Raw genomic sequence first — 25838 nt, 5'->3', positions numbered from 1 at the left:
AGGGCCCCATTTCCGAGCATGGAGGAGCTCTCAGTTTTTGTGTCTTTGGGTCAGTGTAGAGTTGAGGCACTGAGCTTAGCAAGTCTGCCATGGTTTTTTTCTGCCTACTTCTCTCTCAGTTGGACCGTTGATCCTTCTACTTCCCTAACTGTTCCTAAGTTAGGCTGTATGTCTCCAATTTTCCGCAGCATTTCTAGCTGCCACTCTATGGCAAGGCTTGCTTCTGTAAATTCCCTCCTGTAGTCCCTGCCCTGGGTAGACACCAGGCATCAGGAGAATCTGCAGAGCATACTCCCAGGAAAGAGAATAAGATGATCTTGAAAAGTTAGAGCAAACACAGGTGACACCAGTGAAGAGCTGAGATTTGTATCTGTCCACGAGCTTTTCAGTTTACTATTCCGATCCGAAGATCTGCCTGACTCTGTACTCCTTTCCTTTGTGTTTATCTAGGCACATTCCTTTCACCTGCCTTCTCTTTTGCAACCATGCTTGAATTTTTTTCTTCTTGCAGCTTCTCCCTATAACTGGCCTGAACCATCCCCTCTTCACCTCCGTGCAGGATAGCCCCAGACTGGTTAGTGGGGGAAAAAAATTACAGTGAAAAACCACTAATTGTCTCTTTTAGGTGTTCTTAAGTATTACTAGAAACATTTGCTGTCCTAGTAAGTCTGAAAAGATCAACAGGAGCACAGTTCTACCCATTTGTCTTTGGAAGAGCAAAGTCTGCACTGAGGATCAAACAGGGTGTGGAACAGGAGCCCTGCACCTGCAGTTCTGCAAACAAATGCTGTGCACTCAGGGCAACTTTCAGCCTGGCTTGCAAGAGGTGAAAGTCTCAGAAATAAATCCAAATTTATTTGGATGCAAGCAGGTAGCCACGTAAAGGAGAGAGCCCTAGGTTTTCCTTTGGGAAAACTGCGGCAAAAGCCTGGGCACTAGGAGTTAGGAGGTGGCTGAGAATCCATGGTGGACTGTGATGCTGTGAAGGGCCTTTCTTTGTGGAGACCTTTGAGCAGTGCTTGCAGCTTCTTAAGAACACCATAAGAAATCAGCCTTTGCTGGTCTCGGTGTGCTGTCTTTTTCTCTTGCAGTACCCTCTGGAGACCTCGTAGGTACCAGAGTGGAGGGGGAAACTCAGCTGTTGGAAAGAGTAAAATGTTCCTGACAAAGACAAAGAAATTACGCATCAATTTAGGGAAAACATCAGAAATGGCTTTCCAATGGGTGGCAGCCTGAGTCTGACTCAGCAACAGCAGTCATGTAAGCAGGGTTTATTGCAAAAATCCAGGCCCGATGATGAGCTAGCAAGGTGCTGAACAAACAGCCTTTTTTTCTGTAAATCAGTGCAATCATCTTTTAAGTTCCAGTAACCATTTTGTCAGACTGTTTCTGGAGCAATGTTAACTCATTGTCTTTCAGGTATTTTTCATAGGCAATTCCCTTCAGATTTTCCATGATTTTGGGTGTATGGATTACCAGGCCTGACAGTTACTGTGGTGTAGAGGCACTAAATTAGAAGTGAGCTTTTGGTGCAAGCTCATGTGATGATGAATTCAAATCCACTTTCTACCCCAAATGGCCAGTGATTACTTTGAAGCTTCTTCCTCTGCTGTACATTCACTTTTAAAAGGGGGGAAAAAAAAAAAAAGAAAGGGAAAAAAACCCAAGAGACCAGACTGGGTTTGGAAGAAATGCTGCAGGACAGGTGGCCGGTTTCTTTGCTGGCATTAATCAGCATAGCAGTCCAGCTGTCAGTGGGATATAAACTCTCCCACACAAGCAGGGAATGTATTCTGTTCTTTTCCAGTAGTTTTCCTGTTCTGTCCAGAAGCAATGTAAATTTTCCCTAAAGAGTTAAGAGCAAGTCCATCGGTCATGCAAATTGGATAAGGTTTTCCTTCCCCCTTTTCTCTCTGCCTCTTGCCATTGCCATCTCTCCTCCTCACCTGTTTTCTGTGCCAAGTGCTGTACAAGTCTATACCTTTCTCAGTTCTTGTGTTGTCAGACTTCCCTGTCCTGTCCCATCCCCCAGCAACAGTTGCTTTACATTTGCTCTCAGAGGATTTGTTCGTGTGTTAACAGGGAGATCCTATCACGGAGAGTCACCCTTTTCTCCCCATTTCCCCCACCAAGCCTCTCCACCCTTGCAGTGCCATCCTGTCCCGTCTCTCTCTGTTTGCAGTAGAGTTAATGTTTGCTGTCTCCACCTCCGGGTTAGCTCTTCCGATGACTTGTGCCATTCATCTCTGCAAAGAGAGGTGGGTGGGTGTGTAGACAGAAGCATCCTGGCAGGTTTTTTTTTTTTTTGGAAGTAATCCCATAAGCAGTTTCCAGCAAAGAGGGCCATTCAGTAAAGCAATGCATGTACTTCGCAGATGTCTGTAATCCTAATTCTTTGTCCTTCCCAGGCTACAGAAATTTTGTTTATGGTCCCCTCATCTTGGGGTGGCAGATGGATGTACTGCTTCCTTCTAACAGGGCTAAACAGAGAGACGTGTATGGTGTCTAGCACCAGCAATGGTTTTGTGGTGCATCTGAGCAGACAGAGCACTTGTCAGGCCTTCCTGTCAGTGAGCAAACTGCAGTCACTGGCCCCGGAATGAAACAGTGGCTTTGCAGGGACTTGGTTGGTTGCTTGGTTGGTTTTTTTTTTTAGTTTGTTTCTTTTGAGATGTATGTGCCCAGTTGGTTAGGAGGAATGAGGATTTTACTTCAGTATACTTGTTTCCACAGACTTGGCATCATGGCTGAGCAGCACTGGTGTCGTGGTGTGGACGTTTACCTGTGCATTTCTACACTTGAGCAGAGAGGTGGAGAGGCAGGGGACAAAGGCCAGAAGGATACAGGGGGTTCCAGCGCTCCAAGCAATCTTCCTGGGACCTGCAGGGAGTTCATTTGCTGGAGCCTGAAGGAAGCCCTTGCCCTTCTTTTCCAAAGTGACCTGGCTAATGAATGAAGGAGACCTCCAAAGACCTATGCTTTTTCGGAGAGCTCAGAGATACATACAGGAGTAGTGGAGCCCTTAAGATTTCTAACTGTGTGGGTCTCACATGGCTGATTTCTCATAGCTATACTCTTTAGACTGGTCTCTCCTTACTCCCCTCGCGCCTCCCCCAGCACACTCTGTCCAGCAACTTTCCATTACAGGAAACATCTGCTGGGAGGCAGGGCTGAGCCTGGGTTACTGCAGGGCATTGGCCGACAGAATTACCCAGCTCCAGTAACTTAAAGCTCGTGCGAGTCATTTTGGTATCTTCCCCACCCGCTCCTTCCATGAGAAACGTTAACAAAGACCGAAGCTGCATTTCAGAGCAGAGAGGGACTAGAGAGGAGAGCCTGAGGCAGGCACTGAAGGAATAAGAATAACTGCTTTTCTGGTTTCAAAGGGGAAAAAAAAAAAGGCAGCTGAAGTCTCCAAGCTGTTTTACTGTCCTTTCAGTTCTGGAAACTGCGGCTAGATCTGTGAATTACAGCTGGTCCGGTGGGGTCCTGGCAGTCGGAGCTTATTTCAGTTGCTAGCTCTGGTAGTCCTGGGCATCAGGCCTCGGCTGGGAGCTGCACATGCCTTGCACAGACCTGCTTGGGACTGCTCAGGCTGTCGGCACTTTTGCAGTGCTTCTTTAAGTGATGTCCACAGGAAGAAGCTGGTGAGACGAGCAGAAGAGCACAAAGATTGCCCGCCAGCACGCTTACCCTAATGAGCCGCTTCTTCAGAGTCCATTGGAGAGCAAATCCTCTCTCAGATCTACAGAGGCTGCTAGGGCAGACGACCTGAATGTAAGCAGGAAGGTAGGGGAAGGCACATAAACTCCTGCCAAGCTGCTGTATCTCTTTCGACTTTGAATCTAAACAAGAAGCAGTGACAGCAGGAACAGGAAAAGCAGAGTTTGACTGAGAACACGGGGAGCTGTGCAAGTGCTGAGGGAACGCTATGGATTCCTTGCTGGAGTGTGGGGCTCTCTGGGATCTTGTGCTGGATCAAGAACTGCCGTGTCTGCTGTGGGACCTGGAGCGGCTTGTTGACTTAGCACAAGAAAATGTCAGCCATGGATCAGATGAAATTCCAGCTGTGAGTGTCTCTAAACTGAACTGTTTGTCACTCTGACAGAAGTTCTGGTGCTAAGCAGAAGCATCTGTTGTAGTACAGGTTTTAGACAGGTCAGAACATCCCTTACTGGGGGGGGGGGGGGGGGGGGCGTGTGGGGTAGGGGGGTAGGGGAGCACCCCTCCACATGGAAACTGTACTGCTAAGTTGGGTTGCTGCAATGCATTGAACCCAAAGCTCAGAGCTGATTATAATCCCTATTCCCCGCTCCTTTCCATCCTGTCTGCTTGTCCCAGGAAATCTTGGGCTTGGGCTCTTGCTGGAGCCCATCTCTGACCAGGATCTTTTCCAGATGTTCAGGCTAGGAGCTTGGTAAGTAAAGTTCATATTTCTGGCATCTTCTGGTTAGCAGATTTTATTCAGAAGTAAGATCCTTTCCTTTGGGCCCACAGGACTGGAGCAAATATGGGAAGTGCTGCGTTGATGTTAAAAAATATTGTTTCTAGTTCGTTGAATTGGTGTGAAGAAGAGGGAATGCTTTGGGGGGCGGGTCCATGTTTCTTTCTTTGGTTTGACAGCATTTGGCAATTTTGTAAGACTAATGCTAAATAAACTTCATATTCCTCCCACCCCTGCGACCCCACCAACACCATTCTCAAACAGAAGCTACCTTCTCTAATCACTTTGCTTTTTGGAGCCTTTGCTGGGAGGCTCTGAGATGCACCCACCTTTCTGCTTTGGGAGAGTTGTATTGCGCAGCTGGAAGAGATAGGAGAGGGCTGTTGAGAGGAAATGGAGATAGGGAGGGAAGAGGTTGTACCCCAGGTTGCTTTGCCTTCCCTGCATTTGTGGGAGAAAGAACATGGTAGATTAGATGGGAGATGCAGGCCTCCTGAATTTGCACCTGCCTCTATTTCGGTCAACTCTGCCTTCGAAAGATGTTCTGGCTACTATGAGCAGCTGTCAGCGTGGGCATGGTGTGTAGGAGGTGGTCTAACATGGACAGAGTCACGTTACAGTTTAGTAAACACCAGGGAGAAGCCAGCTCCTGGTCTCCCTCCAGCCAACAGCACCGTTTTCTCTGAGGCCTTCCATGAGGCCAAGTGTCTGCAGAATAAGCGCAAAATATGGTTGAGTCCCTGCGAGAGCCTCGTCTGAGCCCCACGGAAGTCTTCTCACTATACCAGTGGGTAGTTACGTGTTCATTGACGGCCAGGTGGAGTGCTTGATGGGGAGAGGAACAGGGATGACTGCGTTATTCCTGAGCTCTTGATGACAGTGATCGTTCAAGTTCCTCTGGCAGGGCTGCAGCTGTACTAAAGCGCCTGTTTTCTGGGGTTGCTGCACTGTTCCTGAGAGAGCTGGGGATTGGCAGCTAACTGATGCATTGCAAACAGAGCATGTGTCCTATCTTGCACAGTCTAGGATTGCAGGAAAAGAGATTCCTCCTGCAGCCACAGCTTCCATGCAATTCCGTTTTGCTAGCTAGCAGATACGGGTACAGCCGTTCTACTCTACTTGCTCTCCCAAGTCAGGTTCTCCTCTTCTTCTCAATGCACTAAATCCCAAATCCTCCTGTCTGTGCGTCTGCTGTGATGGAAGCTCCTAGCCTCATGCTTTGTAAGTGCATCTGATCCCCCTTCTCCTTACCAAGGTGTTCCTGTTTTCCCACTCCATTTCTCTGTACTCATGCCTACCCCTCTCTTTAACAGGCACTCTGTTATTTGCAGGTGTTGAGTCCAACATACAAACAACGGAATGAAGATTTCAGGAAACTCTTCAAACAGCTTCCTGACACGGAGCGTCTCATCGTAGGTAAGGTCAGCCCTTTGGTGCAGTGGTCTGTTGTGCTGGCCCATGGTTTGGGGAGGAAATCCAGCACATGTGCATGCGGCTTTTTCTTCTTCAAAGAGATGGCCACCAAGGAACAAGCCCATTGTGTCTTTCTTGTGCACAGACGGAACCCCTCCTCACCATTTCTAATGTGTTTCATTCGCTTTGCTTCAGGGAGGGCAATGCTGATTTGTATCAGCTACATGCTGATTTGTACAGCTCTGTTCCCTCATGATTTGAGGAGCGTGTTTTCCTCCATAGTGCTCCCCCAAACCTGACTGTGTGTTAGTGTTTGAGCTCTTTCCTCATTTGGTCAGGGTTGCATGTCTCAACATGCACACCACTGAGCTTCCCGTTTTTCTAACATCCCCGGTGCTCCCTACTCACGCATGACTGCCCTTCCCATATCCATTTAGGTTTTGGCCTTGCAGCTGATTAGTGACTCCCTAGTGCATTGCATCTGTTCTTTTATCTTATGTAACTGGTGATCTCATACCATGTCTCATACTGTTGCAAGATGCACATCCTAGCAGAGGAATAGAAATTGTTTAGGGGGCTTAAACAGGGAGGGAAATGAACAATGGCACTAGAAGGTGAAAAGGAAAAGACAGATTAAAATCTGGAAATAGTACATAGGATGCTACAGAATGACCAGCTAATAAGGCAAGATCATCAGTGAGTAAGAGAGATGATGTGCCCCTGGGAGGAATCATAACCTAGTGGACAGAGCAGCAGCTGTGGCTCAGTTCCTTCTGGCTCTGCCTTTGACTTTTCTGCAGGACTGTGTCGAGTAGCTTCTTTTGCTCCTGCTTATCCTCACCTTTAGGCTGTCCTGTCTTCTGGTTTTGGTGCTCCTAAGTTATCATCTGTTGTCCACCCACAGATTACTCATGTGCGCTGCAAAGAGACATTCTCCTGCAGGGCCGCCTCTACCTCTCTGAAAACTGGATCTGCTTCTACAGCAACATCTTCCGTTGGGAGACACTGGTAAGGCTGTCAGACTGCCGCACTGAGCATGTGTTTTATGTCAGCATATTTGCCGACATTGCTTTAAAAGCACTCTTTCCGTTGTCTTTCTCATCAGTGTCTCTCTTTACCTGTGTTCTTTTTCTGCCTTCCCCTTTCTGCATGGCTCTGACTGTAGCTGACAGTTCGCTTGAAGGATATCTGCTCGATGACCAAGGAAAAAACAGCACGGCTCATTCCTAATGCCATCCAAGTTTGCACTGACACTGAAAAGGTACATCCTTGAAGCCTCCACTGCTGGGGCCACCCCTCATGGCTGTCAGGGGCTGGGGAACAGAAGTGTGTTGCGGGATTTTTCCAAAATGACTGCTTGTGCTACCTGGGGCCTGGGAGGAAGCAGCAAGGGAAAAGGGCTGCGTGCAGAGCTTCTCAGACCTTAGGCTGAGTCTGGAACACACGTAGCTCGTATGTGGGGTGTGGGGCCAGGTAGAAGATCTGGGTTATATAGTAGCATGTCTCGAACGGAACTGTTTCTGTGCTCAGACTCGCTCCCTTGGGTGAGAGGGGCTCAGCCTCTCTGTGAGGCCTCCGTGAGCTTCAGTCTGTGCCCGAGAACTGAGCAGCTGTGGTCTATGGCTTCCTCAGTCCTTCCGTGACTGTAGCTGCAAAGTGATCCAAACAGGCTTATCTTTTCTTCTTCCCTTTTTTGGGCCTTTTCTGAACTGATTTTTCTCTCCGTCTCTTCCCATTCAGCACTTTTTTACTTCCTTTGGGGCTCGAGACAGGACGTACATGATGATGTTCAGACTCTGGCAGAACGCTCTCCTTGACAAGGTACAGAGACCAGCACCTCGGTATTGGGGTGGGATGAAAGGGAGATGATGAATATATGCAGAAGCATAATACCTGTGACTTATGTATATGCATAAAAAGACATGGGGTCAGTAAGCACATGTGTTTAGGCAGAGCAGGTGCATAACTGCAGGTGCAATTCTCTCTTTTCGCGTGGAATTCTGTCTATGTACAGACACGTCTTCCACACGCAGTAGATGCCACTTTGCCTCCGCTGAGGTGTGGAAGCGTGCATCTCAGGAAGGAGTTTTTTTGAGGTCCATAATACAAGTGAAACAGCCCAGAAGAAGGCAGTTCAAAATGCAACAGAAACAGCTCACTGCACAGGCAAAGCTCTTAGTAAGTCTGTGCTTCAGAAGCGTAGAGTTCAAGATAGGACAGAAAAAGAGGATGTGTTCAGGGCATCCTAAAATGAAACGAGAAAAATGGTGGGTGCGGGGTGCACTGGGTTAGGGCTCAGTGGGTTGGATTTTAAAATAAAGCAGGGATGTGCACCTGCTATGCCAGAAGCCCCATATACCCTATATTTGATCTGAGTATCTGTTCCACAGTCCATTGAGTATTTCTGGCCTCACTGCTGGAGTAAGACTGATGAACTGATGTTACAGTGCTACCAGCATGTCGAGATGTTCTGGCTTGAGTTCATACCATACTGGAAGGCTTAGGTAGTCAAGCACTCAGAATATCCTGTCCTGAAAATTGGGGTAGTATTTAGTATGCAAAAGGATCGCTTTGCATTGGGCAGCTTGTGTTGCTACCATATGCTGTAATTTGATCAGCCTTTTGAACTTCCTAACAAAGGTCAGTGCCCTTGGTTTCAAGGTCAAAGCAAACAGGAACTGAGATGTGGAGTGATAAAGACAGGAAACACTTCCAGAGCTCTTTTTCCAAATGTAGGATCCATACCTGGCAGGAGAGAGGGAGAAATAACCTAGTCCATTTTTTTCCCCGATAAGACATGTGAGTTAGAGTGCATGTGGGAAGAAGGTGAAACAGACTTAGACATTTTGCTGGATAAAAGTTGCTCATTAGAGGTTTTTTCCCATGCTTTTGATTACTACTTGTGGGAGCTAGATTAAAAATTTCCTGCCCTATCCCATGCAGTGACTATGGAAAGAAGTTCAAGCCAAGAACTCAGAAAAAGCTCGCTAGATTTCTTTTCCCTCATTACCAAGAAGTGTTTGTCATTGATCATAAATTCCTTATGGGTAAAAATCCATCCCCTTTCATCCCTGTACCACATATTTAAATCACAAGTTCTCCTGCCCCATTTCTTGAGAACCGCAGAATGCAGTCATATGGTGATCAACTGACCTGCATCCCTAAAAAGCTGGGCTTTTGTAAATGGTCTTGATAATTCAGTTTCTCTTTTTAACTGGAAGTCTATATAAGCTTTTCACAATTTTATCTGGTGAAACAAACTCTTTTTGATTCTAAACTGCAAGAGGAAATGTTTTTCTTTGTTGCTGTTTTAGATCATTTTCCCTGCAGCTGTAATTCTTTAGGCAGCTTTAATTTAAACAAACTTGCAGGGGAGGTTTAAACCTCATAAGGCATTGGGATTTGGTATGGTAGGAGACTTCAAATGGAGCCACAACAGAAGAGGCAAGGAAAACACATGTGGAGGGAAATGCAGGTTTACTGATTATATTATTACACACACAGCATCGTAGTACTGGGAAATCTCATTTCATGTGCTGCTCTGGGTGTAGCCTCACACTGGCTTTCTGATAGTCTCAAGTAACATGAGATTCTGGCGTGGAAAAATAACAAAGCCAGATTTTAGGGCAGAACCTGGGCTGATGGTGAAGGCTGAAAGGTTACTTGGTGAAAGGGCCTCTTATTGCTTGATGGGAACTATCTCTAAGCCAGCTGGGCCGAACAATATAAGGATACATACGCCCGCAGCCCTTAGCCAGCACAGAGCTGGGCCAGCCTGCCACTAACACACAGTCCACCTTGTAGCACCACTGGAATTCGGAAGAGGTGAGCTCGTTGGAAGGCTCTCACCTCCCATCAGGGGCTGTGTCAGAATCTCTCACTTCTCCTTTCAGGGCGAGGAATGTAATACTCCTGACAATGGTAGTTCCAAAAATTCATTCTATTTTAGTATTCTCAGGTGACAATGTATGCTGTTCTCTGTTCCCTCTTTTAGCCTCTCTGTCCAAAGGAGCTCTGGCACTTTGTCCACCAATGTTACGGGAACGAGCTGGGTCTGACCAGTGATGATGAAGACTACGTGCCTCCTGATGATGACTTCAACACAATGGGGTGAGTGAGGAGGAGTAAAATCTGCCTGTGATGAAGAAAAGATGGCCTCAGGAGAGCAGGAGTCCTGACATGTTGCATACCTCAAACTGCTGTTTGTCCCTAGTGAGAGATTCTGGGTTCTGGCCAAACGTTTCCCCCTAAATGTGTAATGTCTAAAAAGCTGAAAGCGTACCTTTTCCTCATGGAAGTTGATAGGGACTGAAATGCCTGCCTCTCTACTTGCTGAGGTAGATGAGCAGTTCTGTAGATGCCAAAGCATGCCAGTCACAAAACCAGTCAACGTGTTACAGCGTCAGAAAGTGCTGATGCTTGTCAGTCTGTGTATAAACACTTGAAAAGTTGGGGCTTGATCCTCCCTGCATGGAGACATTTCCACTTCCGGTCAGACTGGAAACTTCATAGAAGTGTTCTTACTTGCTCTGTGTGTCCAGTTGTAGCTGTACTGAGAGGGGTAAACATAAAAACCTGTGTTCTCTGTGGCGTCTCAGCTACTGTGAAGAAATCCCCGTGGAAGAGAATGAAGTCAATGACAGCTCCTCAAAAAGCAGCATGGAGGCCAAGCCAGAAGCTAGCCCTCAGCTGCCAAAGAAATCTGTCACTGCCAGCACACTGACATCTACGGGAAGCAGTGAAGCGCCCGCCTCGGTAAGTGTTTTTCCTCCATTGCAGTGGGAGCAGTAATCCTTTTCTCTGGGATCCAGCTGGGATTCAGTCCTTGAATGTACGAGGTAACTGTTTACCCTGCAGCTCCTCTCCCACTGCAGCTGACCACAGTCCTTGAGTCAGTGATACCTGTGAGCATGGCATTTGGCCAAGAAAAAGTGAGCAAAGCATGCCTGTCCTAAAAGCCAGTAAACTGGGACTCTCAGCAGCAAGGGCATTTTCTTTTCCGTGCTTTCAGATGAAAAGAAATGGAGTGTTGGAGATGAAAGGGTTGTAATTTCTTCTCCGTCTTCAGTTACTCCCTAGGAAACAGTGTGTGCCCTCACGGTATTACAGCGGAGCAGACCTTGTTTAGATATAACCTCAGATTTTCCTAGGTGCATAGGGCTTGTTCAGGGCCAAAACCAGTATTGTTTGTTTGCTTGTCTGAACAAACAAAAAGCCTTGTGTATGTCCCAAGTTTGAACTGTATGTGGTTCTTTGAAAGGAGGTGATCTAATATGACCGTGTGTTTTACAAACACCATATGGTAACCTTCCTCCTCTCTATATTATTTAATTTCCAGACATGTCAGGGCCAAGTGTTCAAAGGTATGAAAATTGGCCCACAGGTGTAAAGTTTTCAGACGTATCCCCCAATTTCCAGGTACTGATCTTGCCCTCATAATGCTCTCTCCTTGCTGCAGTTTGATGGAGTGCTACCAGAAGAGGAGGAGGCAGTGGCGGAGAGTCCTGTGGAAAAAGACCTTGGCATTGCAAATATTATGGGAGAGAAGATAGAGATCATTGGCCCCGTGAGCTCCCCTTCCCTAGACTTCAATGACAACGAAGACATTCCCACTGAGCTCAGTGACTCGTCAGAGACCCATGATGAAGGTATGTGGGGAAGGGCCATTCTATCAGTGGTGTTTTCAGCCTTCTCCCATCCTTTCCAGTGAGGGACTGGAGTGGCAAATATTGAATTCCTTTTCTGGAACCTAAGAGTTCAGAAGATGCAAAGAATTCCCATCCTGGGCCACAGAACGCGAATGTGTGGAGTATTTGGAAGAATGTCTCTAAAATAACCTGTGTAGTTAATTAATTACCCCTTCTGACCTTCCAGCTGTTGTCCTGGGATCAGTGGAGGAAAAGGGTTAGCAGTGCTTTCTTTGGGTTCCTTCTTCACAAAGTAAAATACTAAGGTCCTGGTACTGTGAAAGCACAGACTCTGGTATTGGCACGGAGATTAATGGCTGGGGCTTGCGGGCCTGTTTCCCCACAGGGGAAGTCCAAGCCTTTTACGAGGATCTGAACGGCCGCCAGTATGTGAATGAAGTGTTCAACTTCAGTGTGGACAAACTCTACGACTTGCTTTTCACGGACTCCCAGTTCCAGAGGGACTTCATGGAACAGCGCCGGTTCTCTGGTAAGCTGCTGGTGGCAAAGCCCGCTCGCTGATGGAGGCTGTGTTCCCTGTGAGGTACCGAGGCCTGTACAGAAGGAAGGTCTCTGCACATGCCTTGGAGGTGTAACTTTGCCAGATAGAGGCATTGGCTAATATTCTGAGCAGATCCTGGGACAGCTGTAGTCTGTACTGACAGTAATAAAAAGCAGGTAGAACCAGCCTTGTTTGGCTGTTTTCTAAGAGCCGGATCTAAGATTATGGAAGAAGCGGACTCTTATTTTTTAACATCAGCTAAAGCCTGATCCTGTGTTCAGGGCCTAACAGTGTGCTGGAAAAAGCTCTTCTAGCTCCACACCAGACACTGGCATGGTCTGCGCAGCTGACGATGCAAAGAGAGTGTCCCTTGGCATGCTGTAGTCCTCCTTTCCCTGTAACTGTAGGTTTGCTAAAGGAGATACGTCCCCAGCCTCTCCCTCTTTCCCTTCACTTGAAAGAGGGGAAAGTATTCACATTTAGTACGGGAGACTTTCCTTTCACGCTCAGTTGAGCTCTAGTACTTCTGCAGCCAGGCTCTCCAAGGGGAAGGAAATACTGTCCTGAGCTTGGTTATATGGTTACGCCTTTCCCTGGGGAACCGATGCGAGATCCCTCTCCAGTTACTTGAATGGAATATTGTTTTGTCCTTTCAGATATTATCTTTCATCCCTGGAAGAAAGAAGAAAATGGCAATCAGACCAGAGTGATCTTGTATACCATTACCCTCACCAACCCTCTGGCCCCCAAAACTGCCACTGTCACTGAGACACAGGTATGTGAAAGGGGAGCAGGGGTGTAATGCTTTGTAGAAACAGATCTGTGATTTATTTTCTTGTCTTGGGCATGCTGCTTTGCATGTTTTCAGTCTCCGTATCCATTTTCCTTTACACATTTTTCTTGTATTAACTTGCTACCCAGTATCACTGCAAATGTGAATAGCTAGCCTTACACTCGCACTGGATTGCGTTGCAAGGAAAGGACCATAAATTTTCCAGCGAAAGCAGATGAGTTTGTAAACCAGCCAGCACATTCTAACAACCGTGTTTGCCGTCTGTACTGGTGTTTTTTGAGCTGCGGTCAGTCCAGCAGCTGTTATTCATGAGCAGAGCAGAAGGAAGTCAGATACTGTCTGGCCAGTCCTTCTCACAGCTCTACAAAGAGATGTCCAGGCTTTTTTATTACTGGTGAGGACAATTAGATGACCTGTTTAAAAAGGTAAAAAAGGGGAGCAGCTGCAATGCACTGGGAAGGAAGAGGCAGGCTAGCTGTATCTAGTAGGGGCTGCAGCTAGAGAGGGAGGAAAAGCCTCCTTCTGTGTCCAGAGATAGGTTCAGGTGGCCAAAGGTAAATGCTGAGAGTTAGCTGGAGGGAATACTAAGAGGGAGCCAAGAAAAGATGGGGTGTCTGAGCATTACATTTCAGGGAGAGGAGAATCCCAGCGGCAAGGTGTACCTTGTAAGGATGGGATGAAGCGTGCTGTTCGGAAGCAAAGATAGTGCACAGGGAAGATAAGAGAAAGAAAAGGGGAGAGCAAAGTGATGGCAAAGGGAAGAGTACACTTTCAGGCAAGCAAGGATGTGGCCTGTTTTATTCTGAGTTTGGGGTCAACCACCGAGATGCACTTTGCTGTGTTCTCGCTGCAGAGGTAAGTGGAAATTGTAAGAAAAGCCGTGCTTTTGCATATGGATCTGCAGTTAACTGTGTCTGTCGCCTTTGTGAGGTTTGTTCTGGGGCAAAGAAAGAAGCAGATCAGAAGCGCTTAAAAGAAGCAACTGACATGTTTTTACAGTGTTCAGACTCGCAGAATCATTTATGCTAGAAAGGACCTCTGCTCAAAGCAGGGCCACCTCTGATTTTTAGATCAGGTTGCTCCCTGACAAGGCAGACATCAGTTTAATGAGAAGAGGTACAGTTGGAAAGGTCCCAAAGAACGGGTCCTCACCTGGCAGTGTAGGTAACGACGTCTCTGATACAAAATGCTGGAGGTTGAGCTGCTGGATCTGAATGTCCCTTTTGAAATATGCCCTTGGGAAACATCTGAGTGAAACACTTGATTTCCTCGAGTATGCCTTCCCTGAAAGGTGAGCTGTTCATGGAAAAATTGCAGAGATGGGGCTTGGGCATGGATGTGGTCTCCTATTGGTGGTAGAGCTGTTTTTGTAAAGTGCTACTGAAGGTGCCAATCTATCAAAGCCGTGTCCTAACCAGACTAATAGTTGCCTTGCATGCTGTCTTTTATGCAGACAATGTACAAAGCCAGCCAAGAAAGCGAGTGCTATGTCATAGATGCAGAGGTGCTAACTCACGACGTCCCCTACCATGATTATTTCTACACCATTAACCGCTACACATTGACTCGTGTTGCCAGAAACAAAAGCCGACTCAGGTACACTTCTTGTGGGATAAAGAGCTTTACTGACGACCAAAAGTTACCTTTGGGTGGGAGTTCTGCTGTTTGGTGTGTTAGAAGGGGTTGGGGAGAACTTAGCCTTATTTCTTTGTCCTGTTGCCAGAACACTCCTGTCACGAAGAGTTACCATAGGGGCAGCTGCCTACTGTGGTGACATCCAGCAAACAATAGGCCCGATGCAGTGGAGTTACAGCTGGGTCAGGGAGAGGATTTACGGACTTTTCTTGCCCCCTTCTTGGAAGCAGTGGTTTGCAGGGACAGTTGTCACACACAGTCAACTAGATGTGATAAGCAACAGGACATACTTCCAGGGACTGTGCCTCCAAGATGGCGCTTGGGGGGATGAGCAGAGGCATTTGGTGCCAGGCAAAGCGATAGGCTTTTGTGTTTGACTTCAGTAAGTAGTCTAAATGTCTGCCTGCCACGTGGCCGAAGGTCTCGGGAGTCCTCTCGGGGGAGGCTCTCTTGAGGCCTTCCTGCCACTGCCTTTGGAAGGACTTTTCATGCAGTGCTTCTCCTCGAGAAACACGAAGGGCCGAGACCATTCCAGAAATAACAGTGTGCACGATTATTTCTCATATTTACATTGACAAAGGATTGTGAGTTGACATCGCCTCCAGGAAGCAGAATTGGGAGAATGACTTTCCTTTCTTCATGCAGGGTTTCCACAGAGTTACGTTACAGGAAACAGCCTTGGGGGCTGGTGAAATCCTTCATTGAGAAGAATTTTTGGAGCGGCCTAGATGATTATTTCCGTCATTTGGGTAAGAGTGGCAGTGACTGGAGCTGCGGTAATGACCCACAAACAGTGGCACCTTCCATAGTTTAGGCATGCCTCCCTGCAAGCGGGCAGCGTGACAGTGTGACACCTGCTGCTGGCCTACTGGGGATCAGACCTCGGCATGTCTTACAAAAGTTATTACCACAGTGTTGGTAGCACTTGCTGGAATTAGTCAGGTCATCCGATCCTCCTCTCTGTCAGGAGCGGAGGCAGTCTGGGGTCAGAGTTTGGCAAAAGGTGCAAGGGATGTGTAGTGTGTCCTCTGGCATGGGCCTCTTAGACCCTGCCAACTTCTTTGGCCCAGCAGCTGTCCCATTAGAGGGCTTAAGTCTGTATCTCTGCAAGGCCAGTGCCGCTTGTATTAAATGCTTTCCCTTGCTGTCTCTACAGAAAGTGAACTGACCAAAACCGAGAGCACGTACCTGGCCGAGGTCCACAGACAATCCCCCAAAGAGAAAGTGAGCAAGCAATCGACCGTGCGCCGTAGGAAACGGGCCCATGCCCATCTGCGGGTGCCACACTTGGAGGAGGTGCTGAGTCCCGTCACCACCCCCACAGATGAGGAGGTCGCGCATCGAATCAAGCATGTGGCAGGTAGGGAAGGGCAGACCCCTCGCGCTTGGGGATGGAGAGCTGAGTACCTCTTGGAGAAAAACTGGAGCTTTGCTCATGGAGGGTTAATGGGGAGAGGGGCCAGGGCTTTCCAGGGCGGGGAAGATGCATGATGATTGCCTGAGTGAGATTGGAGGGGTGGATAGTGGGAAAAGGGTTGCTCTCCCTGTCGGACAGCATTTCCTAGCCTAAACGCATCTGCCTCCTCAGGTTCCACTCAGACACGGCACATCCCTGAGGAGAGCCCCAGCGGCTTCCACCTGCAGAGTGTCTCCAAGCTGCTCCTTGTCATCAGTTTTGTGTAAGTGATTTTTTTGCTTTCCTTCAGTCAGCCTTTAACAACTTTGGTCCTTTCATGTTTCTGGCATTCTGTGCTCCCCTGTGCCAGTTTTTCCTCTCTCGTATTCCTCTCTGGTCCCAAACTTTGTGCAGGACAGAGGAGAGGAAAGCAATGACAGGCAGAAAAGAATTAATTAAAATTTCCCCCAAATGTCCCATCAGCTGTTTTGTCTGGCTTGATCCCAGTTTTTGCCAGTACTCATCTGGCCACTGATCTGGCTCTGTAGGTTCTGGATCTCATTTTATCGAAGTCTCTCCTTTCCCCTCAGTTTTGACCTTGTTTTAACCAAACACGGGCTTTGCGGGCCTGCATGTTTCTGGGAGTCCTAAATGCAGGTCAGCTGTACTGTCTGGGACACGGGCAACATGGATGGTGACCAGCAAGGTGAAGGGCAGCTGTGCAAGGAAAGGGGAGTCAATACTTAAAAGAGAAGAAATCCAACAAGTAGAAAGAGTCTTTTTTATTTCAGGGACTCAGTTTAGAGATTGTCAATGACACCTAGAAACTGTGGGGTTTTTGTTAATTTAAAATAAGCCATTTAATGTAATCTGCTGACAAACTAGCTGTTATCATGAAAGATGACCATGCGAAGCTCTCTGGGAGTTACTGTGCTATCACAACTGGGCTCAGTGTATGTGAGGAGTCTGTCTGTTACTTCTTTCCTCTGGTCTGGTCCTGGGTGGCGATCTTTATGAGAGATACCATCTCAGAAAGGAGCTGGACTGTTTAGAGATGATTTCTGCAAAATAAGAGTAGAAACACATGAAGCAAGAGAGATTGGCACGATGTCGTTAGTTCAGCAGCAAGTACTATGTTTGGTTTGGGGCCCTTTTCTGCCACCACCTTTCAGCCGCTAGTCTTGGACTCGGCTGGATGTGTGCTCAAAGTGAGCTGGGTATGGGCCCCTCGTGTCCCTGTGGCTCAGTCTTTATGCCTAAAGCCGGGCGTATTTACTGTTTCTCTGCCTCTTGGGCTGATGGCAGCTTTCATGTGTTAGTGCTGCAGCGGTTGCTGGGCAGGTGCTGCGAAGTGGTACAGTCTAAAGGAGCAATCCAGAGAACGGCGGGTTTTTTCATCGCTTGGGGAAATGGAAGCATCCTGGTAACCCCAGAGGAACAGCAGAACTTGGGCTCATTCTTCCCTTAGGCTCCACCCACCTTCTAGTGAGGTGGGAAGAAGCTGAGGTTGGTAGACTGAGGTTACTTTTCAAACTGAGCTCCTTTCCGCATTTCCTTTTCCCGGTGGGGATAAAGACTGCGCAGGGTTGCAGCAGCAACCCAGCTAACTGCTATAGTGGTAAGTAAGGTAATGTAACGATGAGAAGATAGCCTCGTGCCTTCTTCTGCATCCGGACAGGTGAGATGCAATTAAAACTTAGGGTAGGAAGGCACAAAAGCTTTACGACAGTCTCTCCTGACAGGCTACTAGCTTAGCTTAGAGCGGTCAGAGAGCCCTCCGTAATGTTTTCAGAATACTCTTCTGGCCAGGTGCCATCCGCCTGACTGAACTGGGTGGTAGTGGGCCATTCTTCCAGCAAAATAGCTGTGCTATTCAGAGACAGGCACGAGCGTGTTATTTTGGAATCTATTCCCGGAGTGTGGCCAACGGGAGGAGCGGAAAAGCCCATGCGCGGCGGCGGGGGGGGTGAGAGGAGCGGCACAAGATCTGGTCAAAGCGCTGGTTCGCAGGGCGGCCTGCGGTGGCGTTCCCATCGCCGGGTGCGGTAGGAGGGGGTAAAGCTGGATGCACACAGGCTGCAACGTGCGTTTACGTGCCAGACAGTGCCCTGCGTGGGCGCGCTTTGGGCTTGTCCGCAAGAGCTACACGCAGCTCATCTTTTGCTGAGGAAATGTCACCATTAATTGCAGGCACACGGTTATTTGTCTGTCCTTCTTGCCTCTCTTCCCACTGTTCCTTTCTTCCCTCCTCCCCCCCCCCCCCCCCCCCCCCCATATATCTTCTGCACTGTCTCTGAGCCTTCTCTGCTCAGCCTAGTTTCTCCTGTTCTGTGTCAGTCTGTTTCTAACCTGCAGCTACTCCGTCTTTTCTCTTCCCTGCTCCCATTAGGATCTGTTTCAGGTACTGTCTCTCTCTTTTTTTACCTCTCTACTCTCCTGTTTCCCTCCCTTTCTCTGCATTCAGCACATCCTCTCATCCACCTGTTCTGTCGGACCCGTCATCCCTGTCTTTCTGTCTGTCTGTCCGTCCTCCTTGCTCACACATTTCTCCCACAAGGCGAAGTTTTGGGTTCTGGTCACCCGGCCCTTACTCAGATTAAATCCCCACTCACGTAACAGCGTGGACCTGGGCCCCAGACACCTTCTTAAAGCCTCGGGCATTTTCCCAGGTGTGATTGGCAGGCAATGGGCTATGAAGCACTCCTCGTAAACCGACTGTTTTATTTCCAGCCTGGTGCTGCTGGTCATTCTCAATATGATGCTGTTCTACAAACTCTGGATGTTGGAATATACTACGCAGACGCTCACGGCGTGGCAGGGCTTGCGGCTACAGGAAAGGTACTGTCACACCTGCTTTGTCTTTGCCTCTTCTTGCATGTTCGCTACGGTCGTTAGCAGCTTTCCCAGAACGCCAAAGCCCCGGGCTCTCTTGGAGATTGCTTCCTTTTTGTGTAATGCAGATGAAGCAGGTAGTTAGTTAGCTGAAGCTGTGGGGCCATCAGCATTTCCAGATCTGAAACTGCTGAACAGTTGCAGCAGAAGACAGGGAGTTAAGGCAACCTCTGCTTCTTCCCAGCATCCCATGTAACGGAGGGTGCTGTATGAATAAATGTTTTGCAGTCTTGGGCCAAGGTCGTCACCTCCCCTCCTTTGATGGCTACACTTGCCTCTGTATGAAAGGCAGTGTCCTAGAAAGAACCCTTTGTACTCAGAGCAGAATTTGGGCCTGTGACACACGATTGACTGTTAGAGGAGCGTTTTGAAAGGTGTGGGTCCAGATATCAGCAAGTTGTTAGAGCGTGGGAGGACCAGCGAGATCACTAGGAGGACACAGGGCGCTCCTTAACAACCTAAGCGTTCCCTGGCACTCCTAGATGGTAAGCAGTGAAGTGTGACTGCAGATTGACTTAGTTTCTTTAGTAATTTGTAGCATGGGACCTTGTCCAAGGCTTTTTGGACATCCTGTTTTGGTACAGTGTCCACTTCCCTTTACAGAAGGCATGCCAAAAGTGTGAAATTTGTTGTTGGGATCAGTCTTTATTATACAGACTCCCCCATTTTGTCTAGGGTCAAAGGCAGACCTGCCAGTCTGTGCTCCAGAGCACCTTGTTGTAGATGGCATTTACAGGGGTGACCCGAGTTGTTTGTTTATAATGACAGCCAGCAATTTGGTGTTTTGAATTCCTTCTGGCATTTTTAGGTGAATGCTTTTTTTCTGTATGTAAGTAAGTGCTAGGTATCCTGCCTGTATACTTTCTGTTTTCAGAGGTTGAGAACATCCCGAGTCCACTTTGCTAAGGTGTTTTTGTCCCCTTCCGTCCCCTTCCTGGCTGTACTTTTGTGCGGTCACAGTTATTGTCTTGCTAAGTTGGGTTTGACTTTAAGCATCCATAGGCATGTGCTACTGTTGTGATGGCTTTTTGCATTATTTGTCTCATTTCTCCTCATTAGGGAAGGGAATTATTATTTTCCCCATAACAAACAGCCCTGCTGCGTTCCCAGGGGTAGGTACACAGAGCGATGTTTGCCTGCTTTATCTTCCTCTGGCCCTCTTGGTATTTACCTGGACCACTACAATATACTATTTAAGTACAGGACTTAAATGCTGTTTGTGTGCTTCTGGTAATGTGCACGTACTGGAATTATATGGGCAGCTCTGTTCCCCCCTCCCTCCCCCGTACAGGTGACTTCATTGTGTTGCAGCCGTGATTGCTGTGGAAGTAGACTGAACCCATCTGCTGGGTGTGCTTAGAAACATTCAGTTTGAGGCTCCGAAGACATTTTTTTCCATATCTGGTTCTACTGAGACTTAAGTTCCCTGCGGGCAGGGGCAGTCAGCGGTCCCCCAAACTAAGTGTACCAACCCCAAGTATGTAGCCTCTCCGCTCAGACAGGGAAAGCAGTCTTTATGAATAGTAGAGGGTTCCTGATTAGAGACTAGGGTCGATAGACCATGGGGAGTGGGTCGATTTTTTCACTTGTGTTGGTTTGCTATTGTCATGCTTAATTAACATTTCTTTGTTTTATCTCCAGGTCTGGAGCCAGCTGAGCAGGGCAGATGCGAGCACTCAAGGCGCTGATGGGAGGATCACCGGGACTGGCTGCCACTCAGGGCCCCGGGCAGGAGGTGGAGCTTGGCTGGGATAAGTCTCAGTCGAGCAGAGCGACGCCAGGAGCGTAGCGACGAGGAGCGGAGTCGAGGCAGTTAGCACGGCAGTTGGCATCGGCAGGAAGGCGTGGCGGCAGCAGCAGCACCCCACTCTGCCTGTTTGCCAAGGTAAGAGGGGAACAGGTTAGACTATCACATTACATTGCCAGGGAGAAAGGAGGAACTTACTTACCCAAGAAGTGAGTTCTAGCTGCAGATGAGCCCTCAGTAACACAGAGGCTTGAAAATCTCTACTGTAGCCTGAGAGGAGGGATTCAGCTATGTTGGAAAGTAGCAAAGCCCAAGTAAGTAAGGAGAAGGGACTTTTATTAGCTATGTTAGAAACCAGCAGAGACCAAAGACGAAAGCAGAAAGAGTAGGAAAGCCTTTTTTAGCCATGTTAGAAAGTAGCAAAACCCAAACAGGTATGCAGAAGACAAAGTAGGAAAGATGTTTAGCTAATGTTACAAAGTAGCATGACTTTTAGCTATTGGCATGCAAGAGGAGTCCTACCTCTCAGGAGAAACAGGCAGAGTGGGGTGCTGCCGCCGCGCCTTCCAACTGCCGTGCTAACTGCCTCGACTCCGCTCCTCGTCGCTACGCTCCTGGCGTCGCTCTGCTCGACTGAGATTTATCCCAGCCAAGCTCCACCTCCTGCCCGGGGCCCTGAGTGGCAGCTCTGGGCAGCCAGTCCCGGTGATCCTCCCATCAGCGCCTTGAGTGCTCGCATCTGCCCTGATTCTGCTCCACTCAGCAGCCTCCAGCCCTGTTCTGGAGGATTAATTGAGCCTGAAGGGAGGGGCTCAATACTTACTTACACTTACCTGCCATTAAAAAGAGAGCCAGTGCTGCTGTTACTCATAATAAAGAGAAAGCCTTGTATTAAATAAAGACTGACACAGCATGTCTCAAAAAAACAAAACACAGGAACCGTACAGGGCTAACCTGTCCCACAACATTACGTTGCGTTATTCCCCATCAACGGCCACGGTGCCATCTTTCAGTATGCGCGTGCCCGAGCACGCTGCCTTCTGTCCTCGCGTTCCCCTCTGGCAAATGGGCCTTCGGTTCCTCCCACGCTGCAACAACTTCTGCAAAAGGCACATCTTTGCTATTAATTCATTAATTACCATGGTTAAGACAGAATAACATTGGTATCCAATTTAGGAAAATACTAAGCCCATGTAAATGCAGTTTTGCTTAAGAAAACCTGCCCCTTTAGGGTGAAAAGATTAGACAGAAACCGATACAATCTACACACCCCACCCCCCCACCCCCCCCCAATCCACTTTGCTCCCCCTTGACTTCAGTTCCCCGAGATTCACTCTTGCTCATATTCTGCCTGACAGGTTACCCCAATCTCAGACAGAATGGGCCCAGTTACTAGAATCTCAGCAGAAGTATCATGACTCAGAGCTACAAAAATGGCGTGAGATCATCAAATCCTCGGTGATGCTTCTAGACCAGGTGAGACCGCACGGCCGGTTAGTGCTGTGACTAGAGGGTCACCGTAGCGCCCCGCTCGCAATCCTTCAGCCTTACCTGGTTCCACTGTAGTCCATCAGGTGCGTCACCTCCGCTACCGTCTCCCTTTAGATCCATCTTCGGACGTAGCGGTGGGCAGCAGGTCCCCAGGGCTGTTCGCTGGATACCACAGCTTCTCCGTCACCTCACAGGGGTCCACGCACGTCAGGGAGAGAATTCTACAGGGCCAAAAACCTTACATTAGCCCATCTTACATCTAGTCTCCGGCATCCCAGTTTGGAAAGAAAACTTTTTTACCTCGGCCCTGGATTCACACGTAGCTTGCGTGGACGAAGGGGATGCGCTGTGCGTGGGCCCTTAATAGCACAAAGCCAGGGGTTTCGGTATCCGCTGCCTAAAGAGCCGGTTGTACACCGGGCTGCTCAGAACAGAGTTCGTAAATGAAAGCTGCTCTCCCCTACGGAGAGAGGTGCTCACCCCATACCTCATTCTGCTCGCCCTTCTCTGTTACCTTGGAGAACGGTCTCCCATTTTCTCAGTCCCCATCCGTACATCCCGGCCCTGATGCGCTGCTCCCAAAAACCAGATGCTTCTGGTATTGATGCTTTACGTGGAAGGAGGAGGCACCGATGGGGAAGGAAACCTCAAAGTGCTCTCACCTCTAGGGTAGCATCACAGTGGAGAAATTTCTTGTCTTGCAGATGAAGGATTCACTAATAAATCTTCAGAATGGCATCGGGTCCCGGGACTTCGGGTCAGATCCAGAGGAGAAACGGAAACGTTTCCACTAACAGGCAGGAATGCAGGAGGCCAGAGGACGGTGTGCAATACGTGTAAATAGGATATATAAATATATATATATAAATATATATATATACAGAATATAAATATATATATTATATACAGATTTTAAGAGAAAAAAAGCCTACGTATCGAGAGGAAGGATTGACCTCCAAACACTGGCTGAAATGGAGCGTCTCGGTGGCAGCGTGGTGTGTGCGCGTGTGGGAGGGCTGTGCTCTCCCGGCACTGAGGTGCGCTTAGGGGTGTGCCTAAGTGTGCTCCCCTGGGCCCTTGCACCACTTCTGTAATATTCCTGGCTGTTTGTCTGTCTGTCTGTCTGTTTTGTTTCTGTTGTTCCAAAGGGAAGCATCAGAGTGAGTGCCCCCCCAACCCTCCCTACGCATGAAGGTCCCTGATTGACTACGTTTATCTATACATATAAAGGGGACACTGTCAACTTTCTTACCTTGCTGGCTTCAGGGCAGAGAGGTTTTGGCAATCGCCATCAATCCCCTACAAAACCATTCCGCATTTGGAGAGGGGGCCTCCGGCAGAATTGCCGTAGGTCTGTAGAGAGCAGGTCTCGCTGGCAATCACCTTCTGTACTTCTTGGAGCAGAAATACGCTTTGCTCTCATGCCGGCCAGCCTGGTTCAGAGAGCAAAGCACAGAACGTAAATGAGCTGAAATGCTTTCTCCCAACACTAGGTTGCCGCCTCCTGTTATTGATACTGCATTAAGAGCCAAGGAGATGGTGGGGAGTATCTGCCTACAAGGTGCGTGGATGGAGGAGAGCCACACCACAGAAAGCACGCTTCCGTTCCCTTTGACAGTGTCCCCTTTACATTTTCTGTAGTTCTCTGCTTTCTGTGTGCTTGGGCCCCTGCCATTAAGCCATCCCTGTGCTGAAGATCTACATCGGTGCTGAAAGGGCTACTACCTGTGTGACTTCCCACGATAGGGGGAGTACCCCAACTTAAAAAGAAAACCAAAATTAATATTTATTTGCAACTGCTCCTGCTACCCTGCTCAGCCAATTTCCCTCCTGCCCCTGGTCTGCGAGACCATTTTGCTTGTACCACCTGGCCCTTACCTGGTCTTACAAACTCTGCAGGAAAACCTTAGGGAGAAAAAGAACAACTTCCTTTCCTTTGCTGGGATATTTCCATGACTGCATCTGTACAGCAACAAGGCCTCCGAAAGTCCAGGAGAGGTTAGGACGGGTCATGGGGACCAAAAAGAGAAAAGAAAAGAAAAGAAAAGAAAAAAGGGACTGTCAGTGGGTGGCAGGATACGTCTGGAGGGATGTCCACAGTGTGAGGCTTCTGACTGGTATCTCTCGTAAGCTGGACAGCAAAGCATTTGCTCTGTAAGCAAGTCAGATGGTAGAGCTGCATTAGAAAGACGATATATATTTTCACTTGTTCTGGGGGATAATTCCAGCCTCCCATTAGCAGCCGAAGGAGGAAGAGGGCCAGCAGAGGCTACGCTGCGCGGCGTACTGAACACCACTGTGACCGGTTAGGATGCAGGGTGCTTGTTTGAATGTTTAATGCATGCTTTCTGATCTTACCCAGCCAGGTAGATTAGGTGACATGCGAGGCCCTCACTGTCCACCTTGTCCAACACTAGGGTTTTTCCGCCTTCTGAATGGCAAGGGGGAGTGAGCTGCATATTCCTCTTATGCAAACGGTGTCTCTAGCTCCAGTGGGCGCTGAAAGAGCAGGGGACGTAAGGGTGAGTAACTAGTCATCTTACCTCTGTACCAGAAGCTCTCATCCACGCAGCTGGGTGACAGAGTGGTGTCTAAGGAAAACCCTCAAAAGCTCATGCTCGTGCATTCCAGTTAGGGCAAGGTAACGTATGTAGAAGTAACCCGATGATTTCTCCCAACCTGCCTACAGTTTTCACGACCAAGTGCTAAACACAACATGTCCCGCAGAAGACGACTCACATTTGAAGGAGCGTGACATTTAAGAGGTACAATTGGGAAAAAACATGCCTCGGTAACTAGAGAGTAATGTGTATTTATCACTATTTATTTAATTTAATGCTGCTGACTACTGTACTGCTCCCTGACTTTTTTCCAGGGAGGCTGCTGAAATGGCTACTGTACAATGAAACTGAGGTGCTAGCGCCTGGGAAGGGCATTCCGCGGCTCATCTCGGGACAGGAGGGCCCCGACTCCCCGCTGTGACTTGCCACACTGGCCAAGAATCCCGTTTCCCCATTAGTCACTCCCACGGTTACTAAGCACAGAAAAATCCCCTGCCGCCCATCTTCTCCTTTTCTAGAATTTAATTCCAAGCAGCAAGAAAGAAGACAGAGAGGAAGCCCTGTGCTTGCCACCTCCCCCATGCCAGAAAAGAAAAAGGCCACGTCTTGAGGGAGAAGCCTGGAACGTGGGGTCTCTGCCACGTAGCTAGGAGGGGTTTGTACATAGATGGACGTAACCCATTGAGAGGCAGAGAAACCCACCTGTCCGTGAGGGTGAAAAATAAATGCTAGTGATCAGAGTTGGTTTCTTACCAGTATCACATTCTCTTGGTAGTTACAGAGGCAAGAAATCCATTCGCTCATCCGTGCATCCTTCTTCCTCTGCTGCATTCTTCCAGATTGCCGTTGCGTTAGCTTCGGGATGTTCCCGCTGACACGGCTCCCTCGGGCTTGGCCCTAGAGACTGAATTGCACAAGCTCTGTTAAATTAATGCGAGGCCACGCAGAGGCAGCTATCACAATCTCAAGCACGAATATTCCTTCTTCCCACACGTTACTTTAAACTGGGTTTAACATATTTGATGTATATCCTGATGCAGAGCTACGTTAAATCTTTCAATAACGAGCATAAGGGTGGTGGTCGCCAAACAGAACCTTGTACCTGCAGCGCCCTTCAGACTGAGGAAGGTTTCTCTTTGAGGCCTTAGGTTTCTCTTTCTCAGATTCCTGGTTATTTACTTTCTCTTTTGCCACTTGCCAGCAAGTCTGGCTTGGGGTTGGATAGGATTCATGATCTTTTATTGTCTCTTAATTTATCACAGTAGTAATAAAAGAGA

The 25838-nt window shown here is 48.3% G+C and overlaps 1 protein-coding gene across 6 annotated transcripts in view; it reads left to right on the top strand.

Annotated features, from left to right (window-relative positions):
- GRAMD1B (GRAM domain containing 1B) overlaps positions 1–25313 on the top strand; it is a 101509-nt gene extending 76196 nt beyond the window's left edge. For 2 of the 6 annotated variants that reach the window (XM_087763399.1, XM_087763398.1), the window contains 17 exons: positions 5776–5860; positions 6762–6865; positions 7023–7118; positions 7598–7678; positions 9852–9967; positions 10456–10612; positions 11316–11505; positions 11891–12034; positions 12703–12821; positions 14293–14435; positions 15120–15223; positions 15631–15834; positions 16063–16153; positions 18601–18708; positions 21868–21985; positions 22705–22823; positions 22910–25313. In XM_087763399.1, the coding sequence (XP_087619525.1) occupies positions 5776–5860; positions 6762–6865; positions 7023–7118; positions 7598–7678; positions 9852–9967; positions 10456–10612; positions 11316–11505; positions 11891–12034; positions 12703–12821; positions 14293–14435; positions 15120–15223; positions 15631–15834; positions 16063–16153; positions 18601–18708; positions 21868–21985; positions 22705–22794 (1950 nt within the window). In that variant the 3' untranslated portion in view covers positions 22795–22823; positions 22910–25313. Of the gene's footprint in view, positions 1–5757; positions 5861–6761; positions 6866–7022; positions 7119–7597; positions 7679–9851; positions 9968–10455; positions 10613–11315; positions 11506–11890; positions 12035–12702; positions 12822–14292; positions 14436–15119; positions 15224–15630; positions 15835–16062; positions 16154–18600; positions 18709–20403; positions 20648–21867; positions 21986–22704; positions 22837–22909 lie in introns of those variants that run through there. The other 4 variants (XR_015706053.1, XM_087763397.1, XM_087763395.1 and 1 more) reach the window with 4 other exon arrangements.
- Positions 25314–25838: the final 525 nt, after the last annotated feature.

This window comes from Nipponia nippon, unplaced genomic scaffold, assembly GCF_047370975.1.
Source record: "Nipponia nippon isolate SJK-2023a ecotype South Korea unplaced genomic scaffold, ASM4737097v1 scaffold_28, whole genome shotgun sequence".
NCBI classification, from domain to species: Eukaryota; Metazoa; Chordata; class Aves; order Pelecaniformes; family Threskiornithidae; genus Nipponia; species Nipponia nippon.
Note: the sequence above shows the minus strand (reverse complement) of the source record. Positions and strands in the feature narration are given on the sequence as shown.